We start from the raw sequence: 24,337 nt of genomic DNA on the forward strand, positions 1-24,337 counted from the left end.
TTCAGGGCAGGAAAAGCCAGCTCAGAGCGGGCTGGGGGCACTGCCCAGGCCTCCTTTGGCACTGCTGCCCCAGCAAGGTCAGAGTTCCTGCACTGGAACAAACCAGCACCTCTCATCATCACCAAACACAAGCTCCTGAGGGAGGCTGGGCACTGGGGCCGGGCCCCTCTCCCCTTGGCACTGCCCTGGCCAGGCCTGGGCTCTGGCAGGGAGGGCGGGCACCGACCAAGCACTCCTGACTCCTCCTCTGGTTTGGGTTTCTCCTGGGGAGCAGCAAGTTCATCCCATTCTCCTGAAAGCTTCTGGGCACTCACAGCTGAAGCCCTGCCCTGAGCAGGAGCTGCCAGGAGGATTCCCTGGCTCCACACCCAGTGCCAGGAGCGGGGATTGCCCAGGGGAGCAGTGAGTGATGCCATATTCCTCAATCTGGGCTCCACCCTGATCCCAGCTAGCCCTGGCTCAGCGCACACACATTTCCCAGGAGCTCAAAGCACATTAAAGCTCCACGAAAACCAAAACCCAGCAGAAGCCCCCATTTTCCTCCTCCTCCCCTGGGCTCCGTAGTTACAAGCCCATCACTGCGCTGTTCCAGTGTTTAACCCGGAACCAAAGGGCTCTCCTGGCACAGGTTGGACACTTCCCAGCACACTCAACCCTTCCACGATTACAATACCAAAAAATACAGAACGTTTCAGAACCATATTATTTTAGGACAAATATTTCAGACAGTTTTAAATAACAAGTCAAAGGAAAATGAGACATTTGTGGACTCACACAAACAGAAGGGCAGGAATCCTAAGGACCAGACAGACCAAAACCCCTGAAAATTATTTCCCGTGTCCTCCCCACCCAGAAACATCTCTGTTGCCCCTTCCCCAACCAATACTAAATCCAAAGAAACTTTGGAATTCGACTAAATTTATTTTGGGATCTAAGGGAAAGGAATGCATTGGACAGGAGTGTTGGTGATACCCAAATAGAAACGCCAACCCCACGAGGGCAAACTGCTAACGGGGACTTGGTGCTCTCTACTGCACTCTAAGTTATTCAGTCAATTCTTAGTAAAAAAAAGGAAATAAAATAGTTAAGTCAAAAGGAATTAAAGAGAAATTCATGCTCTTATTATGGATCTTCATCGATTCCCCACGTAGAGGTGTAACATGACAGAACTACCTTTGCAATGGATAAAAAAAGCCAGTTTTGGAGTCTCTGCACACGCTGTGTGAATGCCCTCGGCAGCTTCTGGAAGCTGTCACATCCAGGCAGGCCCCTGTGCCCACCTGGAGCAGATCCTGCAGCTCCTCCTGACACGCCCAGCTGGCCATGGAGAAATCAGAAGCTGTTTTTGTAGCTATAAAGAAATTTATTCGGGGATGAGACTTTTCACTACCAGACACCAGACTCTAAGCTGGCTCCCGGGATCTAAGTCACGCTGTTCTTTGGACAATAAATTTCAAGTTGCACTTACTGTCCTAGTTCTCAAAAAGGAATGACGATGACAAAAAGAACCAAGAACTACGACCTAATTGCGTTAGTTTCAGCTGAAGCCATCTTCCATCAGAAACCATAGGATCTGATACACCAAAGTTCTCCCTAGGGATGTGGATGAGTAGAGTAGCTCAGTGCTTTGTAACTAGTACTGCTGTATTGTCTTGTATCAAAAACAAACAAAAAAAAGGAAGTTTAAAGGCTCGTGCAGCCTCAGCTCCCGAGGCACTGCCGGCTGTGCCACGGCTTGCCCAGTCAGCCTCTTCCCTTGGAAAAGTAAAAAATAATAATAAAAAAAAACCACCCCCCCCCCCCCCAACCAAAACATCACCAATGCCATGCTGGTTCCACAGGAGTGAGTTCCTGCCAAGGGCCGATGGTGGGCCTGGCTCACTCCTTGGTGTCCTGCTCCTCGCCCTCCTGGGCCCCGTCCTCGCTGGCCTCCTTCTCCTCCTTGCTCCGCTTGTTCTTTTTGTGCTTGTGGCGCCGGTGGCTCTCGCCCTCCTCGCTCTCGTGCTGCTTCCTGAGCGGGGAACAGAGGGGACAAAGTGACATCAGACACAGCCCTGCCACAGCAGGGACCCAGTGATGGGCACGGGGGCTTTGATCCCACCAACAGGAGCCACCTCAGCAGCGCCCAGGGCACCGCGGGGTTTTTCGGGATGATCCAATCCAGCGTGGGGCTGCTCCAGGAAGGGCTGTGCCAACAGCACCTGCTGCATCAGCACTGCCACTGCCACACAGTGTCACACAGTGTCACACACTGCCACTGTCACACACTGCCAGTCACACAGTGTGACACAGTGTCACACACTGCCACTGCCACACAGTGTCACACACTGCCACACACTGTCACACACTGCCACTGCCACACAGTGTCACACAGTGTCACACACTGCCACACACTGCCATTGCCACACACTGCCACTGCCACACACTGTCACAGTGTCACACACTGCCACACACTGTCACACACTGTCACACACTGCCACTGCCACACAGTGTCACACAGTGTCACACACTGCCACTGCCACACACTGTCACACACTGCCACACACTGCCACTGCCACACAGTGTCACACAGTGTCACACACTGCCACACACTGCCACTGCCACACAGTGTCACACACTGCCACACACTGCCACACACTGCCACTGCCACACAGTGTCACACACTGCCACACACTGTCACTGCCACACAGTGTCACACAGTGTCACACGCTGCCACTGTCACACACTGCCAGTCACACAGTGTCACACAGTGTCACACACTGCCACTGCCACACAGTGTCACACACTGCCACACACTGCCACACAGTGTCACACAGTGTCACACACTGCCACACACTGCCACTGCCACACAGTGTCACACACTGCCACACACTGCCACACACTGCCACTGCCACACAGTGTCACACAGTGTCACACACTGCCACACACTGTCACTGCCACACAGTGTCACACAGTGCCACACGCTGCCACTGTCACACACTGCCAGTCACACAGTGTCACACAGTGTCACACACTGCCACACACTGCCATTGCCACACACTGCCACTGCCACACACTGTCACAGTGTCACACACTGCCACACACTGTCACACACTGTCACACACTGCCACACACTGCCACTGCCACACAGTGTCACACAGTGTCACACACTGCCACTGCCACACAGTGTCACACACTGCCACTGTCACACACTGCCAGTCACACAGTGTGACACAGTGTCACACACTGCCACTGCCACACACTGTCACACACTGCCACACACTGCCACACACTGTCACTGCCACACAGTGTCACACAGTGTCACACACTGCCACACACTGCCACTGCCACACAGTGTCACACACTGCCACACACTGTCACACACTGCCACTGTCACACAGTGTCACACAGAGTCACACACTGCCACACACTGCCATTGCCACACACTGCCACTGCCACACACTGTCACAGTGTCACACACTGCCACACACTGTCACACACTGTCACACACTGCCACACACTGCCACTGCCACACAGTGTCACACAGTGTCACACACTGCCACTGTCACACAGTGTCACACACTGCCACACACTGCCACTGCCACACACTGCCACTGCCACACACTGTCACACACTGCCACTGTCACACACTGCCACCGTCACACACTGCCACACACTGCCACTGCCACACACTGTCACTGCCACACAGTCACACACTGCCACTGTCACACACTGCCACTGTCACACAGTCACACACTGCCACTGTCACACACTGCCACTGTCACACACTGCCACACACTGCCACACACTGCCACACACTGCCACTGCCACACAGTGTCACACACTGCCACTGCCACACAGTGTCACACAGTATCACACACTGTCACACACTGCCACTGCCACACAGTGTCACACAGTGTCACACACTGCCACACACTGTCACACACTGCCACACACTGCCACTGCCACACACCGTCACACAGTGTCACACACTGCCACACACTGCCACTGCCACACACTGTCACTGCCACACACTGCCACTGCCACACACTGTCACACAGTGTCACACACTGCCACTGCCACACACTGTCACACACTGCCACACACTGCCACTGTCACACTGTCACACGCTGCCACTGCCACACACTGTCACACACCGTCACACACTGCCACTGCCACACAGTCACACGCTGCCACTGCCACACACTGTCACACACCGTCACACACTGCCACTGCCACACACTGTCACACACTGTCACACACCGTCACACACTGCCACTGTCACACACCGCCACTGCCACACACTGCCACTCACGGCCACACACCGTCACACACCGTCACACAGTGCCACCGTCACACACCATCACACACTGCCACCGTCACACACCATCACACACTGCCACTGCCACACACTGCCACTCACGGCCACACACCGTCACACACCGTCACACAGTGCCACCGTCACACACCGTCACACACTGCCACCGTCACACACCATCACACACTGCCACTCCTGGCAGTGTCCATAGGAACATCTCGGTGTTCTTCCACTCCGGAGGGAGCTCCAGCGATTCTGACATGGCACCGAGGCTGAGAGGAGGAGGAGTCCTGAACCCCAGACGTGTTTGAACCTTTCACTCCTCTGAGCATCTTGGGGAAATCCCTGGACTAAAGGCAGCAAAGGGAGCAGTGGAGCGAGAGAAATGTGGGTTTCCCCATGGGAGGCAGATCCTGTTCTTACTTTTGCTGACTCACACCTGACCTGGCTCTTCACTTTGTGCTTTAGAACTCCTTTATCTCCTCACCGAGTTTTCCAGATGTGGGTGGATAACTGGGAATGTTTACACAGAATTTCTGGGATGTGGGAGCAATCCCAGGCAGAGGGAGGCCTGAGCAGGCTGTGCATGCCCTGAGCCTGTGCCCTGCCAGCTGCTCCATGCATCCAACACAGCCCCAGCAGCAGCTCTGCCTCCCTCCAGGAAAAGGGGGAGCTCTGGTTTGGCCCCTCCTGGGAGGAGATTTTCTGCTTCTTCTCTCACAGGTTCAAACCAAGTGAGCTCTCGGGAGCTGACTGTGGTGTGAAGGTGGCAGAGTTACAGCACAGCCCAGAGAACAGGAACGAGCAGATCAATTTATCCCAGGATAAACTGTGACTGTGCAGGCACATGAGCAGGGACAGCATCAGGTGTAGAGACAAATTCTTGGCACAGCTGGAATTCCAGTTTAGCAGCAGACACAGAACTGGCTGAACCTGGCTGAAAAGCTCCTGGCTTCAAGTAATTTTCTGACTGGTTTAATAAATGGTTTCACAGTCATTAAAGGCAAAAAAAATAGGGAAAAATAAAAGGCTGCTGCCTCTCCACAAAACACCTTCAGCCACCTCGTGGCTGATGTGTCAGGGGTTTATGCTGGGACAGTGTGACTGTCCTTTAATACCAAAACCAGCGTCAGTGATTTCCTTCAGACTGCTCAGTTTGCAGGAAACTGGAAATGAAACCCTTTCATCTGCAGATGCCTCAAACAGGCTCAAATCTCAGTGTGCCTCAAGCAGGGAATCCCAGAATGGTTTGGGCTGGAGGGGACCATGGGCAGGGATTCCTACAGTGAGGTATCTACTCCAAGGTTTCAATTCTGACTAGAGGAAGCTGAGGAATAACCCTAAAGCCAATGACTTGTCTGGCACCAGCTCAGCTTCCAGTTGTTCTGTATTCAATTTTTATTATGGTCTTCGTCTTTCTTCCTATCATTTTGCTTCCAAGCCTTCAGCAATCAGTCCTTTCTTGAAAATTTACTCACCTCCTTAAGGACAGAAACAGCCTTTTTCCTCCAGTCACTACATAGGAGTTTTTCTGATACCAGTCTCAAAATAAGGGTAATTACCTACAGAGCTGACTGGAGTTTCACCTAAAAGAAGGGAGGTGAAGGATCAAGAAGAAAGAGCAAGAGCAGTTCTGCTCAAGTTGTTAATGGGATGTGAAGTGACACAGGACCTGAGCAGAGAACCTGCCTCAGCCCGGAGAGCAGAGCTGCTGCTTGAGACTGCTCTCCCAGGAAGATCATCTGTTGCAAATCCATTTTCTGCAGAAAAGCTGTGATTTCAGGACATGCTGCTCTGCCCCAGATGTTTCACCTTTGTGTGGACCATCACACCCCTCACCATCAGGCTCTGGGCAAGAGCTCTGCTGCTTCTGCTCAAGAGGCAATTTCTGAGTGCAGGCAGAAGGAAGCTCTTCACAGAAGGAGCGATTGGGCTGTGCAGGGAGGTGATGGAGTCACAGTCCCTGGAGATGTTTAAGGAAAGGCTGGATGTGGCACTCAGTGCCATGGTCTGGGTGACAGGCTGGTGTTGGGTCACAGGTTGGACTTGATGATCTTAAAGGACTTTTCCAACCTGGTTGATTCTGTGAGCTCTGCCCTGGTGAGCAGGAGCAGCAGGACCAAAAGCTGATGCTTCTGTCACTTCCCCTTGTGTAGCTCAGTGCTTTTGTTAAGATGGGAGCTCTTGTGGGAGGTTGAGCCCAGCTCAATCCCTCCTTCACCCATCATGCTGCCAGCTGGGAACTCACAACACCGAGGTCTCCTTCGCCTGTCCCACAGGGCTCCTCCTGCCCAGGGCTCTGGGACAGAGGGAGCTGGGATGAGCCAGGCTGACATTTCACCCCAGGAAGGTGGAGTTCCCGCCCAGCACCGCGGCACTGACCTGCGGGAGGATTTGTGTTTGCTGCTGTCGTCCTTGTCGCGGTGGCGGCGCTCGCGGTGCCGCTCCTCGCGCTCGCGGCTGCGGTCGCGGCTGCGCCGGTAATCGCGCTCGAAGTCGTAGCTGCGCTCGCGGCTGTAGTAGCGGTACCGCTCGTCGTCACTGCGGGGACAAGGGACACGTGGGCACAGGGACACGGCCCCTGGGCCTGAGCCACCGGCTGGGGCTGGAACCCCTGTCACCAACAACATCAGGCACCTCTGACTGCCCGGGGGTGCTCCTGAAACGCCTGCAGCAGGAACGCAGCACGCACACGCTCCTCTCATCGCTCTCCCCCGCCGCTGCTGGGCTTCCCTCAGCACAGACACCCCACATAACCTCTCATCCTTTTGTGTAAAGGGGCTGATTTCTTCCCCACAAGCTCAAAACCTCCAGCTGTGAGCACAGCTTTCTGTCTGCACCTCTGTACCTGCTCAAAGCACCTCATTCAATCCCCAGGAGTGGGCATGGTGTACCCCAAATTGAGACACATCCCACTCTCCTCTCTACACCTCCCTGTTCAATTCCTGAAAGCCAAAATCTGAACGGTTAACAAGTCCCTCTGTGGGAACAATACTCAGACTTGGGAGAAAGGAAGTCAGAAACATTGTTCTGACACTCCTGGAAACAAGCTGGACAAATAAATATCCAGGATCAATCAGCTGGGAGTGCTCCAAAAGACTGCATGGCCACTTGCCCTGCTTTGACCTGCACCAGCGTGCTCCACACCACCCAGAAATGCCAACAACGTGCTCAGGAGTGCTCATCCCAGGCCTTGGCTCCAGCATGGATCAGGAAGTGGGGGAGTCTGAGCTCTTCCAATTTTTAGCAAGTTTGTGTTCTGTTCTCTTTTCCCTCACTCCCATCCACAGTGCCCACAAGCTTGTAAACGAAAAAAAAAATATTAGGAGCACATTGCCCTGTTTGCTCCCTCCCTGGGCTGGGAAGCTCCCTGGCAGGAAGCACCCACCCTGTGCCAGGAATGCACATTCTGATGATGTTTAGAATGATTATTGGCATTTCTGAGCCTGGAGCCTGCAAAAGACCGACGCTGCTGCTGACTGAACACCAAAGGGATGGGTTTGGGAAGTCTCTGCGGCCCAGCCTCCACCTTAGATCAACACAGGGAGGCTCCAAGCCTCCTTTCCTTTCCCAAGTGCTCCCGGCACTGCTGTCAGCTGAGGTCACAGCAGCTCCCACCAAGGTGGTCTCTCCAGTTCTGCTCCCATTTCCTGGCTGACTCCCAGGGAATGGCACTCCCAGCCCCACAGGAGAGCGGAGCAGAGCAGGCTGTTTGTCCTTTGATCTGAAGGTGACATTTAGAAGACAAGAAGCAGCAGCTCCTCCAGCCAGTGCTTCACACTGAGCTGTGAAACACTGAGGAGTAAACACAGAGGGGCTATTTCATTGCCTGGCCGTGTGGGAGAGCAAGAGGAACTGGTTCTGCTGGATTTAAACAAAAAACCCCAGACCCAGAGACAGCAAATCAGCCAGTGACACAGCTCCTGGTCTGTGCTGCAGTTATCGATCCAAAGGAGCTCTTCCCAGACATTTCAGAGAATTCAGCTGGTGTCCTCTATAACCCAGCCCTTGGCCAGACACCCCAAGGTGCCCCAGGGCTGCCCAGGGTGAGCAGCAGGAGGGCAGCACTCACTTGTTGTATTCACTGGTGGTCGGGGTGCGGTCGCGGTCCCGGTCTCGCTCCCTGTCCCGCTCCCGCTCGCGCTCGCGCTCCCTCTCCCGCCTGGAGCCCGAATATTCCCAGTGGCTGCTGCTGGAGCTGCTCGTGCCCTTGTCCACCGTGGTCACCCAGGGCGTGTGGGACGTGGAGATGGGGGGATAGCTGATGAAACCTGAATCTGCAGCCAGAGAGCAGAACCCTCCGTCATCCAGAGCATCCCCAGCATCCCCTCTGGCAGTACAGCTGGATCCAAGGAGACAACGGCCCCGCTCCCTCCTGCCCTTCCCTTCACTTCCAGCAGTTTGCTGAGAACAGGGAATTCCTCCCTGAGGAAAGCACAAGAGCAAATATTTACAGGCAGCACTGCAGTCTCTGTCAGCCCTGGGCTCTTGGTCACCTGTACAAGGTCCCACCTCCCACCAGGTACCTGCTGGTCTATGGTGGCACCTGGGGGGGACCAGGGGCACCAGCTGCTAGTGAAGGATGTCACCTGGGGAGCCCAGAGCCACCAGCACTTGCCAGACAGATGTGGCCAGCTGGACCAGCGAGGTCGTATCCCACAGCAGTGCCACATCTGGCAGCACTGGAGGCTCCTCTCTTTGGGAAGGGCTGGCACTGCCACTCCTCCAGCCCTGTCCTGCAGGGAGGCACCGCAGAGCTCAGCACAGCCAGGAGGAGCCACTCCGAGCTGGTCACTACAGGACTGGGAGAGAACACAGCACTGCCAGGGTTGCACCAGGGAAGGGAACCTGCTGAAATGCTGGCACTGCCTCTCCCATTACAAAACCACAGGAGATGGTGCCTGTAGACAAGGGAGAGGGTGAAGTGGGGGAGGAGGGATTCAAAAGCTCAGTAGTTGGTTGTGCTCATCCCTGAGGGTGGGGAAAAAGGAGAGTGTGAGTGAGGGTGAGCACGTGTGTGTGCGAACAGGCAGAACACACTGCTGAGGCACTGGGGAAGGTGCTCTGCGCTGGGAATCTGCACTGGAACAGTGCCCTGAGCCTTAGCACTCAGCCACAAAACTACATCACCACACCTGCACAACACTCAGTGCAGCAAACCCAGCACGTGCTCCTGACTGGGATTGTGTGGGACACAGCAAGACCCCGGAGCTGGAGCAGACAGGATGTGTGTCAGCCCCAGAAAAGCCTGGGCTTCCAAAAACCAGAGAGGAGAGAGAGCAGCAGCTGGATATGTCCTGCCCAGTGCTCACCTGCAGAGTTGTAGCCAAAGGGAGGCGGCTGCCTGTTGTTGTAGCTGGCTGGCTGCCTTTGGGAGAGAAAAGGGGGTGAGTTACTGACATCAGGGACCCCCACAGGTCTGGCTGTGCTGCAGCTTCATCCCGTTTTTCCTGGAGGTCTGTGGAACATCCTTATGGGAATCTCACTACCAGAAGTGTTCAGGGGTTTTGCCAGAACTTCCAAACCTGCCATAATCCCACTGCTTGCCCTGGGAAAGCACCGCTGCTCACAAACTACCTGGAGCATCTTCAGAGAAAGCATCTGCAGTAACAAATCATGCCATCAGCTACTTTAGGCTTTGCCTAGGTTTTACTGGCTCCTTCCTGTGCCTTGAATATGACAAATCCAGGTGAATGCACAGAGGATTCCTGAGAGACTCTGCTCTCACCCCCCACCCCAACCCAAGACCAGACCATGCATCCCCAGCACTGATTTTGGACCTGTTCTCCTCCCTTCCTCCCTGCAGGGGAGCTGCTCCCATGGCGTGGTCTTACCCAGCTGTGGTCTTACCCATCCAAGGTTGGGATGAGGAGAGCTGGTGGTGGTGCCAGAGGAGGTGGGAACAACCCTAAACACACAGAAGGGTAAATCAGCACCAAGATCTTCCAGCTCCACAAGTGCTTTCACAGTTAAAAGCCATTAAAGCATCTTTTTACTCTAAACAAGGCCCTGTTTGAAATAGAATAATTTTCCTTCAAGGTAGTATCTCCTCCCAAAATTCATACCCTAAAGCTATGTTAGTTCTGTAGGGGTATGGGAAGAAAAACAAAGCAAAAACTACATTCTATTTTGGCTTATAAATATTGAACCTAAGATTCATCAAGGAGTAACAATTAACCCCTACAGCCCTGTGGAGGAAAAGTGGTTCTTGGGATGCAGACACATTGCATTCTGATCAGAATGTAACAAACAAGCTCTATTCTGACCTACAGATTTATGTCAGAATAGAAGATAAGCAGCTCAAGTTCAGTGCTCAACTGGAGTTTATTAGTCTTAAGTTAACTGTGCTCTAGACTAGTGCCATCCTATCTCATGTTACTTAGCCCAAATGCTCTGAACCTGTGTGATCAAAATTGCTGCTGTCATTAACAACAAGGTAACACCTACCTGGAATTGGACCTGGAGGTGGCAGGCCTGTGGAAATAAGCAGGGAAAACAAGTGAGGGCAACAGGGAAAGCGTGGCCTCTCTGTACCTCATGGCATCTCTGTACCTCATGGCCTCTCTGTACCTCAAGCTAAACCTCAAAGCACACTTTTGAATAAATCTCACGTGTTGGAGCAAACAGAGCAGCAGAAAAATGGGTGCTACTAAGCAGGAATTAGCTCATAAATGACATGATTTTCCCAAATAATGATCTCTTTACCTTTACATTATAACTTACAGTGTTGCTGTTCTCTTACACTGGAGAATTCCTTTTCTAAGTGTCAACACATGAACAATTGATTTGGTCTTCAGAACAACTGAAGGAGCTGGAGAGGAGAACCTGCTGCAGGTTCCAGTCCAGTGTGTCCATCCTGATTTTGCCAAGCATTTTAACGTAAGGCAGTAGGAAAAGCTATCATGGAAAAGTTATCAGGAAAAGAACCAGTGAGTGCTTCAGCAAATGCTCCTCAGGCAGGAGTTAACTGCACAAAGTACTCCTGGTGCCTTCTCCAGAGCCTGGCTGCTGCTCCAGGACCAGGAGAAGCTCAGAGTGAGGCCCCCTCACTTCAGCCTGGCATATTTAAGCCAGAAGCACCAGTCCTCAGCTTCCTCCAGAGAAACAGGAACCTGCTTCTTTACATTTATCAATAAAGCAAATGCATCAGTAGCATTGGAAGGTTCCCTCATGGAAACAAAGCCCAGAGGTTTCTTTTCAAGGATCAGCTGCCATTTTTAAGTATTCAAGGCAAATATTAAATAGGCTGATGGAGACTAAACAAAGCCTGGCCAGGGGCAGGGGTAAGGACCTGTTCCCTGACTGCTCAACCACCCCACGGCATTGAACCCTTAAACCTTTGATTTGCTCCAAGCCTGGGACACCCCAGCTCACATTCCATGGAGTGAACACGTACCCGGAGGATGCAGGGGAGGTGGAACAGAAGTCACTGGAGGAGGAGGGTGAAGGAAATGTGGAGGAGGAGGCCCAGCGAGTGGGGGAGGCGGAGGCCCTGCTGGTGGAGCGAATGGCTGCTGCTGAGGAGGCTGCTGGGGCTGGGAAGGTTGCTGGGGCTGCTGGGGGGGCTGTGGCTTGCTTCCATGGTCTCCCAGGACCTTAGGGGGCAGAGGAATGAGAAGAGAGCATTTTAATCCCTTTGCTGCTGCAGCAGGGACCTCACAGTGCTGGCAGCATCACCACAACAGGGGTGTGGCCATGCCTGGAAGAGGGACCAATATGCAGAAGCACCAGAGTGACCTGAAGTGCAGCTGTCAGTGCTCCTGAGGGGGAGGAACAACAACCCTTTCCCAGCAAATTCTGTCTCTAAGGCAAACTCTTCTTGTTGGCAAAATCTGGAAAACTGATCACTAAAAAAATAAACGGACCACAAAACCATGGAGGAAAAAACCCCAGCAACTGCACCTGGAAAAAGAAAGGTTCCACATTTGGGCTTTTCTGGCAAGTTAGCAGTGGTTGGCAGGAGGAAGGTGGTTAAGAGAAGGGGGTTTGGTACATGGTCCTCAGACCCTGCAGCTTCCTGCCTAGGAGCCAGCCAGAACATCATGGTTCACACACTGGCCAGGCACGCCCAGAAACGAGACCAGCTTTAAACCCAGGCTTCCATTTCTTACAAGGAACAAGATCCAGTAACACAGGCCCAGGTTCAGTCTGAGGCATGGGCTGCACCAAATGATTTGAGACTAAATGTTACTTCAAAGCAAAAAAACCCATCAGTCCCAGGTACAAACGCTTCACTGCAGAATTGAAGATTCCAACCCCACAGTGGAGGGGAAAGGAATAATCCACGTAAGAGATTCCCAGCTGCACAGTCCTAGGAATACTTTGGGAGAGCTGATGAGGAAAGAACTCAGGCCTTACCATTCCAAAGGGAAGACTTTTAAAGGACAAATCTGGCTCCTAGCAAGACCAAGTTTTTAAGCCAGAAGTTAACTGAGCCTGCAGAATGGAACAATCCATGCACACACCTCAACAGGGTCAACGTATTACCTGCTGCTCTGCAGGTATGGACTGGGACACAGAAGGTCAGGAACACACAAGGTCAGGAACACACAGGCATTTGCCCAGGGTTCCCTGGAAGTGCAGTAAAATCAGCAGCTTGTTGAGGCAGCACAGCAGCTTTACCTGAATGGGGTTCTCCTCCGAGGCGTGTTTATCCCGGCGTCTTCCCTCCACCCTCCGGATCGTGCCTGCCTGGCCCCCGATGACATCAATGGTCCCACCCAGCTTCCTGGTACAAAGCACAGGCATCTTTTCAGGCTCAGAAGCACCAGAAAGAGCAATTTTCCCTGCTGTCAGCAGATTCTTTCATGCTTTCTTCCCCACCAGGGAAACATCTCTCAAATTGGACAAGAAGCCAAGGAGAAGCCCGTTTGCATTCCTGAACAACTTCCCTGTGAGCAGGGGTGAGTTTGGGATCTCTGAACACCCAGAAATGTGATCCAAAGGACCACCACAAATAGGTGTAAAAACAGGGATTACACACTGGGACAGAAATGCCCCCGAAGTGCTCAAATCCAACACACTGAGCAGAGCTTTAATGCTCATCCTTGAAGCACAGAGCTGGTTCCCAGACAAGGAGTAAAGCTGGGATGCAGGGCTGCTTTCTGCAAGGCAGGTGTGCAAAAGCTGTTTTGTGAATGAAGCAACAGAAACACCCCGAGCCCAAAGCTCTGGCTCGTCTGGTGTGTTTTTCTGAAGCTTTTGATAAAACCCCATCGATCTCCTAAGGGCCAAGTGGTTTCCCCAGCAGAGGCTGCCCCTCAGAGTGACTCAGTTGTTTTACCACACATCCAGCAGCGTCGCACACAGGCTCAGGAACCAACAGCTCCTCTTATCCTCTGCCAAACTCGTAATCCACTTCCACTTGAGGAGGCAAAGATTAACATCGTGGGAGTAGGAATAAGCCAAGCAAGCACAAGCAATGTCAGCAGTGTGAGCCCTCAAAGCTGAGGCGTTTGCCTGGCTCCTTCCACTCCCAGAGATGTGTCCCATCAGCTGGGATACAGGATTCCCTCCCTGTGCCAAGGAGGGGAATGGGCAGGCAGAGCTTGCCCTGCTGGAGGTGACACTGAATAAGTGACCACAGCAGCTTCCTGCCAAGCTTAAAAGCTTCTCTTTGAGGCTTGAGGAGACTCAGGCACGGCCCAGGTGGTTCCCAGATGCCCCCATGAAGAACATGCTCCTCTCTTACCTGTTGGGAGGAGGCCCAGCCTTCATTCGTCCTCCCACCAGGGCCAGGAAGTCTGTTTTGAACTCTGTTTTGATGATGTTGTTTTCCACTTCTTTTTCAGCATTTCCTGTTCTTCCTTGCTGAACCTACGGAAGGTAACAGATTCACAGCTTTAATGTTTTCTTTCACGGATGGAGCACCAGAGATTAACCCTCAGCAAAAGAAAAGGAACAGTCCCAGGGCTCCTGCCAGCCAGACTAATCTTCAGTCAAGGCACAGCCATTTCTGTCAGCTAGTGGCCATTCCAGCCTCATCTGGCTGTCCACTGTCTCTCCTTAGAAGTCCTGTTATGAGTTTATTAAACTCATATCATTTTCCATGGAGGCAAAACTGGAATGAGCAATACTTGCTGTCCCGACAATTTGGCTGAAGTTCTGACGGCCACCATGGACTCCTGCAAAGGTTGATGGCCAAAGCAGTCTGCAAACACTAAAGGCAGCCACACCACCGCAGCAGTGAGCAAAACAGCCCTGGGGGCCCAGCTCCCCTCCCTGCACTTCTCTCATCCAGAGGGTTTTCCAAGCAGACATCCCTAGAGCTGGGTAACCTCAGTCATCTGGAAATTCACTCCAATCTTGCTGCTGTAGTGGTTCAAACCTGCCAGGCTGATGGAACTATTCCTTCCATACAGAAAAGATTTTCAACAGAGATTTAATCTTTGAAGATTCATTTTTGTATTTCTCCTCACTGAAAGGACACAGAACAGTTCAGAACTGGGGTATCTCCTGCTCTTACACCCTCATGTCTGTGTTACAGTCCCAGTTTTCCTGGAGCCAGGAGCAGGAGTCACACACGTCACCCACCGTGATCTTGTTCTCAGTGCTGATGGGAGGAGCAGGGTCCAGCCCCAGCTGAAGCCGCCGCTGCTTTTCACAATAAGCTTTCCATGTTTCTTCATTGAATCCATAATTAAAGTAATCGGAAAGATCAGCACCTGGCAGAGGGAGCAGGAGTTAGCACAGGGGTTCTGCACACTTGCACTCTCAAGCTGTCCCTTTAACTGCTTAAATAAAGGGTCAAGGTAACAAAAGTTTTCCAGAGAACCCAGCTTGTGCCTTTCCCTGTCAGAAAGCTGTGGGTGCCACAGAGGGGACAGTGGCTGCACCTTGGGTGGGAAGGGGACATGGCCTGAGCAGCAGTGGGACCCCCTGGACACACAGCACAGCACCTCCACAGGCCATTGGGAGCTCCCTGCAATCACTTGCTCATCAGCCTGATTTTTTCAGACTGGTTTCTTCCAATTGTCCACATGAGCTGAGTGCTGGGCATAGCACAGGAGTGACAATTCCAGCCCCCACCAAAAAAATGGGGTGGGGCCACAGAACCTTTTTCCTGGCAGAGCTAAGCCCACACATTCCTCTCCTGACCAGCACTGCCTTTGCTGTTTTGAGAGGAGACTCTGAGGCTCGCCCGTTTCATGAAAGACAGCTAAAGTGGAAGGTTTTTATTGATACATCCCAGACTACACAAGTAATTACAGTTCAGTCATAACCCTAATTAGTGATCCCAGAGTTTTATCTCACACTGCCAGTCTCCTGTGCAATGTGCCAATTCAGCACGAGCACTTCTGAATAACAGAGGTGACCACAAACTACTTGCCAAGAACACAGAGATGCAGAGGGGCAATCCCAGCTGCAGTAATTCCAGGAGCACCCCTCCCACCTCTCAGATCCCAGCAGGAAGCAGTACAGAGCACCTCCTGCCCCGCTGAGGTGTCCCTCAAACATCCCCCACGCAAAGATATTCCTACACAGACCAACTTCAAAACAAAGAGATGCTAGAAGAGCTAAGCAAAATTCTGCCCATGCTGAGCTTGGTTTAACTGTGAGGTCTAAGCAGTGGGTTTATCTCCTGGGCTGGCCACTCTTCCTGTTGTACCACCCAAACATGCAAAGTGCATCCACACCGACTCAGCAACACGACATTTACTTATCGATTTTATCAGCCTCTATTTCAGACCTCTATCAGTTCTTCCACACAGGATTTCTTCTTCCTCTCCCTCACTCAAAGAGATACCAAGCTGCTGAACAATTAACTGTAAAGGATATAAACTTGAAAGGCTGTTGAGTAATCAGCTATTTGCTATCTAAAATAAACTTACAGACCACACAGCTCTGCAGAAATCTTCCCTCTATTGCACTCCAACACTGTTTTAGGGCCAGCTGGCTCTAGTTTGGTCCAGGGATGTCAGCATGACCACAACCATGCTTTATCTTTGAACTTCATTGTATTCTTTCTAACTCACTTTCTTCCCATTCCCCTCTTTCTGACTTCGCAATCAAGCAGAAATCCCTGCAGAAGAAAAGCTTCTGTTCCATTCTGCCTGCAGGGTGCTTCAGGGCTGGTCGGATACCTGGACATGCCCATGGAGTTATTAGCACTGGACTGCCCTTCATGTGGGCAGGAGATACCCAGCCCACACCACAGGCAGCCTCAGGAAAGCACTACTTACTCAGCACAGCAACATTGCTGAAAGACAGATGAAATACAGGGGCTGGCAGGGAGAATAATGATTGCTGAGAAAAGTGACTTTTTGTTTCAGATGACATTTCATGAGAACACGTTTTATGAGAGTGGCACTGCAAAAATTTGGATGTCTTATTCCTTCAATTACTTTTGTATCAGAAGAAAAACAGCAGCTGATTTGTAGCATCCTACAGCTCTAAGAGGAAAAATCTCCCTTACACAAGTAAGTGTGGGCAGCCCCAGGACCCAGATGAGCAGGGACCATGGGGACAACTCTGGGGTTGGCCAGGGCACACAGAACAAGCTCCTGCACAGGAAGAGGAGAACAAACAACATCAAAATCCAAATCCTGACCCCACTCAGCTGCCTTTAAGGCCACACATTATTGGATTGGTATCAGTGCAATGTTCTCAGGAAGTAGGGAATTAATAAAGTAGACCATTTAAAAAAAATAGCTGTTCCCTTTAGGGAAGTTCAATTACTAGAATAAATGCAACCCAATTTTAGGTAGAGCATGGCTCATTCAATCAGTAAATGCCATTGATTGTCTAGCCAGGCATCAGAAGCTGAGCAACACACATTGTTCCAGCTTCCCTGTTCCCTGGCAACAATAAATGGACAGAAATTACATGTGAAAATAAAGAGAGACAACTGGAACTGCAGAAAATATTTACCACAAGGAACTGTGAGACCCCACCTGGTTTCCTCCACGGTTTGTCTTCAAATGAATCCAAATCCACTTCTATCACAGGCAATCCATTTATATTCCCTGCAGCATCCAAGTCAATACCTTTGGGCTGCAATTTGGCTTTGGGGAGAGAGAGACTGTTACAAATTTTAATGCAATGCCTTTAATCCATTCATTTGCTCAGCAAATTATTCCAGCAAAAACAAAGCACTGCAGTAAATTAATCACTGGCTTCACAGCACGTAGGTAACCACAATCAGCTTTTTAATAAAAGGACTCCAGTCACTCCATAAACAAACAGGGTGTGCAGCACTTGCAGCTGAACAGCAGAGAAGCGAATTCAACCCAGATTGGCACTACAGGCAGAGTAAATCATTAGGACATGCACGAAATTTACCCCAAATGAAAATGAAATAAAGTAAAATTATTTTTCTTCCCATGCAAAGTATTTATTTTCCCCTCCCAAGACAGACACATCTTCTCCTAACAAGAGGCTTTTTCAGGATCAGTCTTTAGTGGACTAAAACAAGTCTGCAAAAATCTGTCAGGTACAGAACCTTCAAGGGGAATTTGTTCTTATTTTCTCAATCAGAAGGTAACTCATCTGGATAAAGCAACTAGTGGAAGGAAGCAGATGAAGCCCACAAAAGGACAGTCACACATGTGGAAGGACAGAACCCAAGACTCAATTTACAGGAGAAACCAAACTGAATGGTGGGGAAAGTTTCAGCAGCCAAATATGCAGAGCTGATTTTCAAGACCAGAGTTTGTTTCTTTTAGCATCTTATACTGCAAGTAGCTCAGGACACTGAGTTACAGTACTTTTCCAGGGCTGGAATGCTCAGCCCCAGTGCAACAATATAGTTTAGAAATATTCTGGGGTTTTACTATAAAACTATCACTCAATGGATTTTTTTTCCTAGTTTAAACAGAATTATAATCACCTTGCTCAGTGATGGGTAATTAAATCACTCATTGCATTCTGGCCCCTCAGACTGTGCTGGGAGCACTGATTTTTAGGAAAATCCTATTCCTGGTTTACACTAATTCGATATCCTTCCAAACAGAGCAAAATTTGCAGCTGCTGCAGCTGTCAGTGCCAGGTAGGTGAAATATTGCAAAGGTGAAGGATAAAAATAACAGCAATACCTGAAGCTGATGCTCCATAGCCTCTACCCGTTTTTAAGTTTAGATTCATAGGAGTTCCCCTATTGGAAAAGAATCACTACGTTGGCATTTGAACAAATTACTTGGCTGAAGATTCTCATGCAAAATATATTCAAGCCCTGACACCCTTCAGGAGATGCTTTAGTTCACCTGAGTTTGCTATTCAGAGTCATCCATCAGAGTGAAACCACCTCTACAACAAGAGAAGGAAATTATCCATAAAGTGGAAAAATTAGAATATGCAGCAAAGCACAGGTAAGTCGTTTGTGTAAGAGGAAGGCTGCTAGCAGCAAGCAAAAGTGCTGTCTTATTATTTTTATTCAATGCACATTAGGCAGAGTTGTAAAAAGTAATTTCCTGCTTCTCAAATCCAGCCTTGCCATTCCCGAGCCACAAAAAACCGGACAGCTGGAAATTAGTAAATTCACAGCTTATGCAAATTCTTAGCAAGACAGATTTTGGTTCTGGAAGTTTTCACAGATGAGTTAAATGGAACTTCCCACCTTTGATTCTGCCCCAGGGAACCCAGTAATTAGTAAGTTAATTTTCCAGCAGCAGCCCCACGGATTATCATTCCCATTTTACAGATGGATTCTCCAACAAGCAATTGCAGGGCAGAGCTGCCCATCAGCTCCATTCTGGTGTTCTGGCCATTGCTCCCAGGAGCCAGAGCAGCTCTCAGCTCATCCCCACCTTCCATCCCAACATGCTGGGATCCCTCAGCCCCAAATCCCCCCACACCCAGCAGTACCCACATGTAGGAAGGCGCTCCCGTTTTGATGTTGCCAATTGTAACCTTCACGTCATCGTCATCGCTGTCACTGTCACTGTCATCCTCATCATCCTCACCACTGGGAAGGGCCTGCAACAGCAGAATCACACAGCAGCTCATCAATACATACTACTGAGAATTCTCCAGCACAGCCAGATCTCAGGAAGCTTCTTGAACAGCCTTCAACAACAATGGGCAGCTGCCCACAGAGAAACTCCAGTGTCCTTTGAAGATTTGGCTCTACACGAGATTTGGGGTAATATTTGTGAATGTGGGGAAGGTTAGCTCAGTTCTAAGAATTTCACCACGTCCTTCAGTTCCTCTGCCCCACTCTTTTTGAAAGAGTTGGGGCTTTTCTTACACACCTCCTTCACAGGGCCATGGTCAAAGTACACAACCACAAATGAAAACCACCAAAATATATTCACCAGGTTTCCCCTAAGAACTTCAAGGCAAATATTCTCTCACCACAACTTCTGTGGTAGGGAGCTGCTGAAGAGTTTGGTTTGGCTGATTTAGCACAATCAGCCCCCAGGCCACTTCACTTTACAGATCTGACTCCAGTGCAACCCCAGTGCTGGGCACAAAAGTAAAGGAATAGGAAAAGAAATCTTCCAGATATCCAGCAAGTGCAGTTTTGTGAGAAATACAAGCTGAATTAACACCTCACCCTACATGAGGAAGGTGTGCCTCACCCTGCCTCCTCTTCCACAGCACGTAGGTCTGTCAGAACCCTGCATGAACCCTCTTGATGTGGCAGAACAGTGGCAGAAAACAAACCCATCAAAGAGACCAGGAGAGGAGGGTGGGGAGAAGCAACCCTCCTCCTCCTCCTCCTCTTTCAGCACTGAGCCACTAGACTGCATTCTAAGAGGTCTGAGCCTGAATCAAAATTGATTCCCAGCACTTTGGGCTTTCTATCCCAGTGTTTCCCGTATTTTACTAGTTCTTGAGTGGTCACACTGAATATTGAGCTGGAACACATTGTGTTCTGCTTTTCCTGCCAGACTGCAGCATCAGAGACCCTGATCTGCCCCCTGAGAGGGCATGAGCAGTGCCTGCACCAGGGTTCCCTCCCCACCACTCAAGGCAGGATGACAAGGCAAGGCTGTTGCTGGAGCTGGCTTTGCGAATGGCTGGCAGTACATCCCAACACTGCAAACACAAGGTATGAAGCAGTACCAGGATCTTTACACTTCCTGTTTTTCCCCAGGAGTGCTGAGCAGCACAGAAATCCCCCCCATGTGCACTGTGGGCAGTGGGACACGTACGTGCTGGGACATCTCTCTGTCCTCGTTGTTGACGGGCCGGCTCTCCTGGGGAGCATCCTGCAGAGGATGAGCAGATTCTGTGTGCCTGGTGAAGGGGACAGAGAAGACAAAGTGACCATGACACAGAAAATAAAGTGGACAAGCCCAACCTAGAGGGTCACCTACAAACAGTTCTAAAGCCTGTGCCCAGGTGACTTTTCACACAATGCTTTATTCTTCTTGTGTGTTTTTTCTGCTGGCATTTGCTCAACTACCTGACAAAAAAATCCATCCTCCTGGCTTGGCTTTGCTTTTGCTGGGAAGAATCAGTTTCACACATCCAGAGAGCACCTGACAGCACTCAACAGCTCAGTGGCAGCTGGCTCAGCTCGGATTTGGCACAATCACAACTGGTAAGAATAAGACCGTAATAAGCAAAATTTCACCTCCTCCTTAAGGATGCTAATAATTACACATGCATTTAGTCAGCAGCAAAGGTATCTGTCCCACAGAAATTAAGGAAAAAGTGATTTTAGTGTTTCTACAAACAGTTTACATTAACAAGAAGTTAAAATTCCAAGAGGAAAGTCAGATAATTATGCACTCATTCTTCTCACTCATTACAAATTAGTCCTCATGCAACAATGGTCAGGTTTGGATTTACCTCAAGTTTAAGAATTTATTCAAATGTTAACATTGTTTATTGTACTGGCCAAGCAAGAAAGTGGAATTGGTGTACACACGCTAGAAAAGAGTGTGCCAAGTGTTACAGAACTGAAATACAGAGAGGTCATTGGTCTCTAATGTCATAGGTAAAACTTAAAAGAACTTCAATAATTCTGAGTTTTTTCAAGAGAGATGGTTATAATAGCCCAGGCCAAGGAAATCAAATTTTCCACCAGTGCCTTGTGGAGATGTTGTTATTAGTTTAAAACCCCACATTGGACACTAAATATCCACAGGATTGTCTTCAAAAAGGAACAGGCAACATCTCACAGAATCCAAACACCAGTCACATTAAAGCCACTTCAGAGGGACAGGAGACACCACACAAGAAAGGCAAAGTAACACAACTCAGAGAGTTCCTGAGTGCTGAACAAAGAACAGTCAATCTGAGCAGTAACCGAAGCCCTGTTTTGGGAAAGTCCCATGTATAAAGAAATTCATCAAGCCAAGATCAAAAAGAGGGCTGAAGGTTGGGCAGCTGACCAAGCACAGGTGCCATGGGTGCCAGGTTCCTGATGTGGCACCTGCACACACCTTCAGGTATAAAAGGCAGAGGGAAAATCAGCCTCCAGATATTTCCACACTGCAGACACAGGCTGTGACATGAGGACCAAAGCATGGACCACTGGAGAAAATCTCTCAGATGGATCCAAAACTTTATGCCCAATCCAAGCAACTCAGCATTGACCTTCACCCCTGAATCTCCTTAAAAATCTGAGATGACTGCGTTCAGGAAGAGTGACAAGTGTTACCTTCAGCTTCAAGTCACATGAAGCATCTGTGGGTGTGCATTAAAATGTATGAACTGGAGTTCAGAGAGACACTTGGTAACCAGAAGCCTTTCCCTAACCTCTCTCCTTCCCAGGAATGAACCATCTGACAGGTCCCCAGAATCATCTGGGCACAGAAAAACGCGCCAGAGATTTCACTTCCCCAGAATGCCAACATAATCCTGGGCACTGCTGACAGCACAGCATCCTGCTGGCATTTAACACATCCCTCAGGCTAGGGAATGTCAGTGGATGCTGCATCCCAAACTCTGCTGATCTCTGCTTCCTGGCTAGGGACAAACACTCGAGACAAGCCAGCAGTGCAGCCCTGGAGCTGCAGCCGCTGACAACAGAGCAAACAAAGAGTTATTTTTCTTAAAACACCCCACAGCTCTTCATTTAGGGAGATTCTCATTGTGCAAAAAAGAAATATGGGGAAAAAAGTAAAAAGAGGGGAAAAAAAAAAAAAAAAGGAGAGCCAGCATGGCCACTAATATTCTTCCTTCCTGCATTTTGCATTTACTGGAGACAGTTGCTGGAAATTCAGATTTTTAGTCCTGCTCGTAAACTAAAATTACATTCAGATGAATGTGACAAGGAAAAGCAGATTTATGCAAATCAGCTGTAAATTTCTGTCTAAAAGTTGTTCCTTCTCACAAAGCTCATTTGATGTTTTTAGGTAACAATACCATGATTTTTACCACTTGTTTATTGGAACAAGTTTTCACATTCTTCAAGCAGAGAAGTAGGACAGTATCTGTAACAACCTCAACATTGCAGACACTGAACCCACAATGACAATGAACACTAAACTGAACTCTGGGAGGGGCTGAGTACACAAAAGTCCCGTGAAGACCAAGCTTTCTGAAAAATGTTACATTTAAAATGGCAAACAGGTAATGCTGTGCTGAGACCAGGCTCTGCTGGTGCAAAACACACAGCTACAAACAGGAAGGAATTAAAACCCAGGACAGACAATCCCTTCCACACACAGAAAGCCAAACTGATCATTGGTTTTATCTCCAAGTCTTAGCCACACCACTTGAGAGATCTCACAGAATGTGCTGGTTTGATCATGTCAAGATTTTAACCCAAGTTCAAGGTTTTACCCTTTCCCAGACTAAAGCACAGGTCAGTTTTACCAACACCAGGCCAGCACAAAGCCAATCCTCAGGGCATCATTTCTCCCAGGAATTAAAACTGGAAAAGAGGTCTGATTTAAAACTAACTGCTGAGAGAAAAAAAGGGCTAAAAGTTAGTTTTAAATCAAACCAGTCCACTGATCCAGTTCAGCTTCCACATTCATAAATGCCTGCCAGCCCCAGCATGGTGGCTGGGGATGATCCCATGGGATGGGCAAAGGACAGGCTGCTGTTCCTGGCAACATCACTGCCCTAAAGCACTCATGAAGCTATGCTTAACAAGGCTCAATCTTTACAGCACGTACTGTAATAATAAATAAACAGCCTCAGGACTCACCCAGAAATTGGTCCATCTTCTTGCTTACCAGTTGTGTCATCTGCAAAATCAACAGTAAGAACAAAGGAATTATTCAAGTGAAAGGAAAAAAACTAAATTCAAGCATAAAAGGCATCACAGGTACAGAAATACCCAGTGGTGCGAAGCCACTATAACCCCAATGCTCTCTTTTCAACAAAGTTCAACTAGAAATGGAACAACTAAAAATAAACCCAACCCAACAAACACCACCCATCTGCAGAGGTGATGCCTCTCACCAAACCAAATTCAAAATGTGTATCCTAAGTCTCAGAGAACAGAGACACCTATCAGATAGGAACTGAAGTCAGCTATGAAGGTCTTTATATAGATTTTTAACGTGCCAGGGAAGAAGAAACATAAAAGCATTCATGTGGAAAGCCTATGGGGAGGACAAAGACGTTTCAATAAAGTCCTGTGGTTTATCCCGGCCACATCCCAGCCCCGTCAACCCAGGGGTTCACAAGGTTCGGGTAACTGGGGAACTGAAACTCTTAACAAAGCATCGCGTTAACCTCCCTGCACCAGTGTTATTGATAAAAGGACAATAACACACAGCCACCCGCCCAGAAAGAGCCGCCCAAGCGTTCCTGAGGGAGGCCGGGGGCGGACGCCAGTCCCTGCCGGGGGCCCGGGGGCAGAGGCCGATCCCTCTGAGGAGGCCCAGGGCGAGACGCCGGTCCCTCCGTCCCGCGGGGCCGCCCCCGGTCCCGCACGGCCCCGCGGCCGGGGGCGGCCCTGAGGCGGGGCCGGGCCCGCTGCCGGCCGGGGCCCCGCTCTGCCCCCGCGGCCGGCGGTACCTACCCCCGTACAGCCAGTGCTCCTCGTCCTCCTCCGCCTCTAGCGGCGCCGCGCCCGACACGGCGCCGGCGGCCGGCGGCTCCAGCTCGGTGGCCATGGCGGCCGCGGGGCTGCGGGGAGCGGCGGCGGGAGGAGGAGGAGGAGGAGCGGCGGCCCCGCTCGGCTCCCGCCGG

General features: G+C 50.2%; 1 protein-coding gene across 1 annotated transcript; it reads right to left on the reverse strand.

Annotated features, from left to right (window-relative positions):
- Nucleotides 1-680: 680 nt before the first annotated feature.
- On the reverse strand, nucleotides 681-24,282 carry LOC125333413 (pre-mRNA 3'-end-processing factor FIP1-like). Its single transcript, XM_048319292.1, has 16 exons — nucleotides 24,168-24,282; nucleotides 23,346-23,385; nucleotides 20,392-20,476; nucleotides 19,104-19,210; nucleotides 18,331-18,389; nucleotides 17,191-17,301; nucleotides 14,831-14,961; nucleotides 13,989-14,113; nucleotides 12,920-13,025; nucleotides 11,694-11,892; nucleotides 10,745-10,771; nucleotides 10,148-10,205; nucleotides 9,610-9,665; nucleotides 8,370-8,574; nucleotides 6,680-6,838; nucleotides 681-2,011 (listed from the first exon to the last, which is right to left on the reverse strand). The coding sequence occupies exons 1-16, from the start codon at nucleotides 24,259-24,261 to the stop codon at nucleotides 1,879-1,881; spliced, it is 1,695 nt and encodes a 564-aa protein (XP_048175249.1). The 5' UTR covers nucleotides 24,262-24,282; the 3' UTR covers nucleotides 681-1,878.
- Nucleotides 24,283-24,337: the final 55 nt, after the last annotated feature.

This window comes from Corvus hawaiiensis, chromosome 14 (assembly GCF_020740725.1).
Source record: "Corvus hawaiiensis isolate bCorHaw1 chromosome 14, bCorHaw1.pri.cur, whole genome shotgun sequence".
Taxonomy (NCBI): Eukaryota; Metazoa; Chordata; class Aves; order Passeriformes; family Corvidae; genus Corvus; species Corvus hawaiiensis.

What these genes read in the sequence shown, in the direction of transcription:
- LOC125333413 (XM_048319292.1), bottom strand. Translation starts at nt 24,261, where the DNA reads ATGGCCACCGAGCTGGAGCCGCCGGCCGCCGGCGCCGTGTCGGGCGCG. An exon ending in GCTGGGCCTCCTCCCAACAG is followed by an intron (nt 13,026 to 13,988) that starts GTAAGAGAGGAG and finishes GCTTTGTACCAG; the next exon opens with GAAGCTGGGTGGGACCATTG. An exon ending in CGGAGGAGAACCCCATTCAG is followed by an intron (nt 11,893 to 12,919) that starts GTAAAGCTGCTG and finishes CTGCCCCCTAAG; the next exon opens with GTCCTGGGAGACCATGGAAG.